Genomic DNA, 7,764 nt, shown 5'->3' with positions numbered 1-7,764 from the left:
TAATTAGAAGAAGGATTGGGTTATGAAGATCATATAAATGATGGATTAGGAGAGAAGATTGGCAAGGAGACAGTAAAGGGAGGAAAATACAAGTCTTAATCTCTTGTACAAGACCGGGTCAATGATCGAGATTGGCAATGAATATCAACGAGCAACCTCTGCTTTCCCGACGTCTTTTGATTGCGAATTTGGAGAAAACCCAAATTACATTGGGCAGCTGCTCTGATACCATAAAGCAGGAGACATAAAGGAATAGTAGGTAACTCCTTATCATTGCTTAATCAAGAGTAGTACAAGATAGGTATATATATGTTGTGTTGAATATTCTAGTAGTCCTACATACCTTATTGCCTAATTACCCCTAGGTAGTTATAAGGAATGTGCATCCCATCTTTGTCTAGTCATGTTATGTAATGGAGCTTGCCTTAATTTGTTTTGGTTTTGAAAGTATTACGCATATAAATAAGAATGTTTAGGGATTAGATATATAAATATAAGAATTGTATGGTATGTATGTAAACACCACCCAATAAAAAAAAAAGGAAAAATCCAGGATAAAACTAGACATTCAAAGAGATCTTTTATTTTCACGCATTTTGCTTGCCAAATTAAACCATTTAACCACCCAAAGCTGAACAAATCTATCCATCCTTAACATCCATATGCTTGGATTTCTCCTTATCGGATTCTTCAACAGCCTCAATCTCAGCACCGAACTCTGCCCTATAAACATAGAATCGGCTAACAAAGAGGAAGAAGAACAGATTGACAACATTCAGAACGGTAAAGAAAGCGTAGTAGTAATCCAAATGAGACTTATTGAGATTATTGAGTATCCAACCCCCCTCCCCGCCGTCCGACCTCCTCGTCACCTTCTCCGTCGTCGAAAGCAGAAAGCTGCTAATAAAATTTCCCACACCGAGCGTCGTCGTCGAATAAGCAGTCCCCAAACTCTTCATCCCTTCCGGCGCCTGATCATAGAAAAATTCAATCTTGGCCGGCTCAAGGAAGGCGTCGGCGATTCCCATGAGCACGAACTGTGGGAGGAGGATGAAGACGGTAAGGGGAACAATGGCGCCTTTGGTGGTGATACCGTTTGATCGGGCGAAGGAGAGGCGGTGGTGCTCAGTGAGGAAGGCGACGAGCATGACGAGGATGTGGAAGAACATGCCGGCGCCCATGCGGCAGAGCAGAGAGATGCCGCGGGGGTTTCTTGTGAAGCGGCGAGCAAAGGGGACGAATGCGCGGTCGTAGAGGACGATGGAGATGAGCATGGTGAGGGTGACGAAGGTGACGAGACTGGCGGGGGGGATCTGAAAATGGGAGCCCATGCGGCGGTCGAGGGTGGTTCCCTGTTTGATGAACAGAGTGTTCACCTGGGCCATCATTGTGCTGGGGATGAAGGTGGCTACGAGAATGGGGATCATTCTCACCATTTGCTTGGTTTCCTCTACCTGCGTGACGGAGCAGAGAGACCACGGCCTACCGGATTCCCCTCTTTTCACCGCCGCTTTGCTAAGACATCTGCATTCATGGAAATAATGTTTAATTAAAAATATTAAATTTTCTTATATTAACTATGAAAAGGTTGAATTTTGATGAATAAAAATGAAATTTTGAAGCCCAACCTCAACGAAGGAGTGTAACTAATCCGAGCTTTGTCGTTGCCTTCATATAGCTCCTTGGGATCATCCGGTACGCTTACTCTGTATTTCTTCATCGCCGCCACCACCACCTGCGCCATTTTCTTGAACGGACTTCCGGTCAGCGGCTTGTGGCGATAGAATGGCGTGCCGGCGACGAAAATCATGATGGAGATGAGAAGGCCGAGAGTGGGGAGCGCGTAGCCCAACGTCCAGCCGACATTGTCTTGAGTGTAGACGAGGACGGTGTTGGCGAAGAGCGTGCCGAAGAAAATGCTGAAGAGCCACCAATTGAAGAAGGATAGCTTGTGCTTGCGCTCTCGGGGGTGGAACTCGTCGAATTGGTCGGCGCCAATGGTGGAGATGTTCGGTTTGGTGCCGCCGGTGCCGAGAGCGATGACGTAGAGGCCGAAGAAGAAGACGCCGAGCTGTAAGGAGGAGGCTTTGTTGGTGCAGTTGGGGTCAGCGGTGCCGGAGCCGCAAGGGGGAGGTTTGAGAGATGGGAGGGAGACGGCGAGGGTTAGAACGCACATGCCCTGTGATGGAAGAAGTTTGGAAGATTTGCATGTATTAGACTCAGTCCTTATGAAAAAATATTGCATCCAGAGTTCGAACATGCCTGAATGGCCACTCATCGGGTGCAACATCACTCACTCCCTAAGTGTATGATGATGTGTCATCCTCTTATTGATCTTCCGGATGTGCGGGGTTTGTACGAGATATCTTATCTCAATTACGTATTACCATTTTTATGTATGAACCCAGATGCATGCCACATTATCTATGTATGAAAACGTGCATTTCACTTTTTAAGAGAAATATGTTGTTTTTTATAGGATAAAAAAGAATTGGATGGTATAAATGTGAAAAATAATGTTAGGATGTTCGACATATATATAGTGATATGTATGTAAATGCCCGAGCAGATAACACATCACAATCAAGAGTGCTAGAAAAAATGAATGAAATAAGAACCACATGATTAACTATTATGGACATATAACAATCTCTAATCAATTATGTTCAGTTTGATCATTTATAGTGCATGTATAATGTAGTTTTTTTTCTATGCTCCTTGAGTGTTAGCCTATTTTAGTTGCTAGAAAGCAAAGAAATTTGTAGTAGGTTTAACTCGAGCTCAAGCTTGGCTCACATTACTAACAGTAGGCTCAAGAGCTGGCTCGTGAGCTCAAATTGTCATGAGAGCTCGTTAAGAAAGTCATCTATGTGATTGATGACGGGAGTGAGGGAGAAGTGTTATGACAATTGACCGAAAAAGGTATCAACGTGACAGGAATCCTGCTAGCCGGGCCAGGTTGCGAGCCAACGAGCCGAGCCTCTAGGAGATTGAGCTATTTGAGCTCGAGCTCGAGCTTGCTCGCAACTTGATAATCTCAACTTGTGCTCTGGTTAACGAGTTGAGTTCGAGTCAACTCAACTCACTTAGTAAGAAAAGTGCTTTAAAACAATAATGTTTATTTTCTTAATGATTCATTAAACTGGGTAGAGGAACGCTACTGAAAAGAACTGGGTGGAGGAACTCTCCTAAGAAAAGAAACGTCAAGAGCTAATCAAGCGCTAAGCATACTTACGAGATATATAAAATAATATGCTTAATCACGATTAAGTAGACTAATTTCTATCACCCAATTTATTGGGATAATTACACACAGACCACCCGAAACATTGTAATTTACAGATTCACCACCCAGGTGATTTTTTTGAACTTCTGAACTATTGAGAATTTGATAAAATGAAAAATATGGGTGAGGTTTTGCCATCAATTTTGATGTTGGAGCGAGAATTTTAAAAATGGCTGAAAGATGTTAGTTGATATGTAAATAAAACGTTTTGGGTGGCCTGGATGCAATTGTCCCTTTTATATACATGACAAGACAAAAACTTCTCAAGTTGGCTTTAAAATATAGACTGTCAATGTGTTTGGGGCAGTTTATGATCCACAAGTCAACAGGCTTTAAAATATAGACTGTCCATGTGTTTGGGGCAGTTTATGATCCACAAGTCAACAACATGGTTTGACCAGTGGACTGTGTTTAGTATAAAATGGAACCGTGTTTTCGGATAAGCGGACAAAACAAGCAAACCGAAAGGTACGACGACGTTTTCAAAATTGCCCCCACACTTATAAGCTGCCTCAAACGGACCCTAAGACTTTGGGCAAATAATTGCTACAAAGAAGCAAAAAAGAAGTAGAAAGTGATGCGTTGTTTTATATTTTAGAATTTAACGGATGTTTTGTTTGATATAAATACTTCGTAGCATAAATAATATTTTGTAAAACATATGGCTCATAAATGTAATAAAGCACGGATTTTACAGTCAAACCTTGCGGCCAATCACAATAAAAAAGTAAAAAAAAAGTACTTATATTTGAGATATATATATATATATGGTTTTGTTTAGGGAGCCAAACAAAAGCCGTTCACAAATAAAAGGCCGTTTTGACAACCCTAATCACATAGTCATAAGATGTCAAGGATTGAGGTAATATTTCGCGTGGCCATAAAATATTATAACATCATTTGAATCTAATTTAATAATTTTTATTTTATTTTCTTAATTAATACTTTTAATTGATTATAAATCTTTCTAGTATTGTAGTCCATTAAATTTTTTGAAAATACTACTCATCAAAGATATATATATATATATATAATTTATAGTATTTCGAGCCAAAATGAGCCGAACATGAACTGTTCATGAACATTGAGCACAGGCCTAGATATATACATACACATGCACCGAGCCTTGAGCACAGGCCTAGATATATACATACACATGCACACATCCCCACAATTCTATTATATTTACATATTTAACAAATAAATTTTTATATTTATATTTATAATAATTTGGTGTCATAAATTTACTCATGATATTTTGATATGATGGGGGCAGCTACGTAAATAAATATGAAAGTTTGTGTATGTGTAAATATATAAAAGTTGTGTGGTATGTAGGTAAATGGCCCTTGCCGTTCCAATTTATTGGTATGAAGTCAAGATTATGTCGCTTTGCCGACCTTGAAAATTAAAATAAAAAGTCAATGTTTGAATAAATGGTCGATATTTATCACATTAGTTTTTTTAATGAAATATTTACATAAATGCCATATAACTTTTATATATTTCGATAAACATTTAAATTTTAATGTTTATATTTAAAAGATTTTAGTGCACAAATATGTTGATGAAGAAGTGTTATTTTTTGTCTCAAAAAGAAATATACATGAATAAGTGTATCGACGAGAAGAACCCGATGATACTAAAACTGATCTAGTCCAAATAAAATCAAACTCAGATCAAATCATTAAATCACTTTTGGAAGCTTTCTGAGCAGATTTGAGAGGTTAAATGAATGTCAAATCTAATGAGCTTGTGATTGAATTGAGCGTCTTGACAAGAGAAATCAAACGATCTCAAGATCGTTCAATTCTGACGTTATTAAGGCACTCAAATGTCCATAGAACACCGTATGATGAAAGAAAGATTTCTCTGGACCGTCTGATCAAAGTGGTTTATATTCATGGATTAATTGCGCTCGAAACAGTATAAATAGAGCTCATCCTTCACATGAGAGGGGAGAAGAGAGCTTGAGGCTTGAGGAAGAGCTTAAAGCTTCGAGAAGGAGCTGAAGTCTAACATTACTCCTACCGTCATCGTTTACTGTCGTCGAACACCGTTGACTATCACCCGCAGGCCGTCGTCGATTGCTACCTTCGTCCCCTGTTCCTTACAACATGTTTATCTACACATCAACGTTATAATTCAAAAGACTTGGTAAACATTTCCCCTTTGTGGGACAGAGTGTGTGCTTATTATTCGTACCACAATAAGACGATAATACATTTCCCTACTGCCGTGAATTTTCTAGCATTCGTTATATATATATATATATACATTCATTATCTATATCTATATCTATATATATATATATATATATAATACCACCATTTAAACTTTCCAGAAGTGAAATACATTTTTTTTGTGCATAACTAAGGTGGTATATATTAAATAATTAAAATATAGGTGTTAGATTTGTAAATCCATAGGAATTGAGTGTTTTTTTTTTTTTTTGTAAATATTCATTAAATCAGTCATATGTGCATGAAATGATCAATGCACATTTCACGAACCCTACCAAAACCTATACTAAATCCCAATCCTAGGGCCTTTACATAAATATCACTAGAGGTGTAATTGAGTCAAGTGGACTCATGCGCCGGCTTGTGCTCGGCTAGATCAGTGGATTGTGCGTCGAGGCGCATTAGCTAATAAGCCAAGCTTAAGTGAGCCGTGATTCGACTGTTAGCTCATGATCTGGCTATTTGTTATTTTATTATAACACTAACTTTAGTTAATATTAATTTCGCTTTCTCATAACAAACAAGCCAACTCAAAGTAGTAGAATCAAGCTCAAGGTCGAGTTCAAACTCTATTAATTAATTAAGCTCGAGCTCAACTCGACTTATCAAGGAGCATTTACATACTTACCAACCAATTCTTCTATGTTTACATATCTAACACTCAACATCTCTTTTTACAATTGTGCCACCCATAAGTTTTATAATATATAAAAAATATCACTATTTAACTTTCAAAGTGAAATACACATTTTCATATATAGATAAGATGGCACACAAGTAATCTAATATACATGTAAAAATATAAAATTAGTCGTTAGATATGTAAATACATAAGATTTGTGTGGCATGCATGCAAATACTTCAGAAACACTTGGTTTTGCCCTCAACACTAAAACTTAAGGTGGTGTTTGGTAGCAGGATGTGGGCAAATATATGGGATTTAGAGAAGTGGCAAATTAAGTGATAGTTTCAGTTCAAAAAGGCAGCTAGCGGACGTACAGAAGTTTCAACCTGATGGAACCATGTCTAAGTACAAAGCACGCTTAGCCGTTCAAGGCTACAAACAAGAACTTGGCTTGAAATACACTGGGACTTTCAGTCCCGTGAGTGAACACCCAACTATTCAAACTCCCTTAACAATTTCAGTTAATCGAAGCTGGCCCATCCTCCAACTGGATGTCACTAATACATTCCTTCATGAAAAACTTCACGAAATAGTGTATATGCACAAATAGTCGGGCTATATTGACAAAAATAAACTAAATCATGTGTGTCTACTATAGAAAGCAATTTACAGACTCAAGCAGTCTCCTCGCAAGTGGTTCACCATGTTCACTAGCATATTAATATATCTTGGATTGTGCAAAAGTCAAGCTGACCCATTTATTGTCATGTATGAGCATAATACTATTCTTGTATATCTATTATTGTATTTCGATGACATTTTGGTGACAGGAAACAACACAAGCACCATAAAAAAAACTCCTTGAAGCACGTCAAGCTGAATTTCTAATGAAGAATATGGGCTCCATTTCTACATTCCTCGGCATCAACAAAAACAACAGTTCAACTGGTCTTTTTTTTAGCCAAACTCATTATGCATCCACGATACTTCAAAATGCAGGTATAGAAAATTGCAAACCCACACCAAATCCGGTGGCATTATTGCAATCTCTCACAACTGAACTGCAGCAACCAACTCACTTCAATATCACCACCTCATTAGTTTTCTACGATACTTAACACCCACAAGGTCGGACATAAATATCGTGGTTAATACACTCTCTCAACACCTGCAACAACCGTTATGTGTTCTCTTCCAATAACTCAAAAGACTTCTTCAGTGCATTCAAGAAACATAGGATTTTGGACTACCAATTCAGCAATGACATCTTCTTCTTCACAGTTAATCTGATTCTAGTTGGGTCAGCGATCCATTAGACCTTCGTTCTTTCACCGGTTATTGTACTATTCTTGGACCAAATTTGATCTCTTGGCAAGTCAAGAAACAACTTATTGTCACTCGTTACTCAACCAAAGTAGAATATAGAGCATTTTCAGTAGATGCAACTGATATCATGTGATTACGACACTTACTTTTGGAACGTCTGGTGATGGTTGCATTCATGATTACAATTCATTAGGACAACAATTCAGCTCTTGTAATTGCTAACAATCAAATCTTTCATGCCCGTATTAAAAATATCGAACTCGATTAACATTTTCTTAGGGAAA

The 7,764-nt window shown here is 38.2% G+C and overlaps 1 protein-coding gene across 1 annotated transcript in view; it reads right to left on the bottom strand.

Annotated features, from left to right (window-relative positions):
- Positions 1–593: 593 nt before the first annotated feature.
- LOC110023761 (protein NRT1/ PTR FAMILY 5.2-like) overlaps positions 594–7,764 on the bottom strand; it is an 11,547-nt gene continuing 4,376 nt past the window's right edge. The window contains exons 2-3 of the mRNA XM_020723328.1: positions 1,629–2,179; positions 594–1,524 (exon numbers count right to left, since the gene is read on the bottom strand). Of these exons, the coding sequence (XP_020578987.1) occupies positions 642–1,524; positions 1,629–2,179 (1,434 nt within the window). The 3' untranslated portion in view covers positions 594–641. The remainder of the gene's footprint in view (positions 1,525–1,628; positions 2,180–7,764) is intronic.

Source organism: Phalaenopsis equestris, unplaced genomic scaffold, assembly GCF_001263595.1.
Source record: "Phalaenopsis equestris unplaced genomic scaffold, ASM126359v1 Scaffold000229, whole genome shotgun sequence".
Taxonomy (NCBI): domain Eukaryota; kingdom Viridiplantae; phylum Streptophyta; class Magnoliopsida; order Asparagales; family Orchidaceae; genus Phalaenopsis; species Phalaenopsis equestris.
The sequence above is the reverse complement of the archived record's forward strand: the minus strand, read 5'-3'. Positions and strand labels throughout refer to the sequence as shown.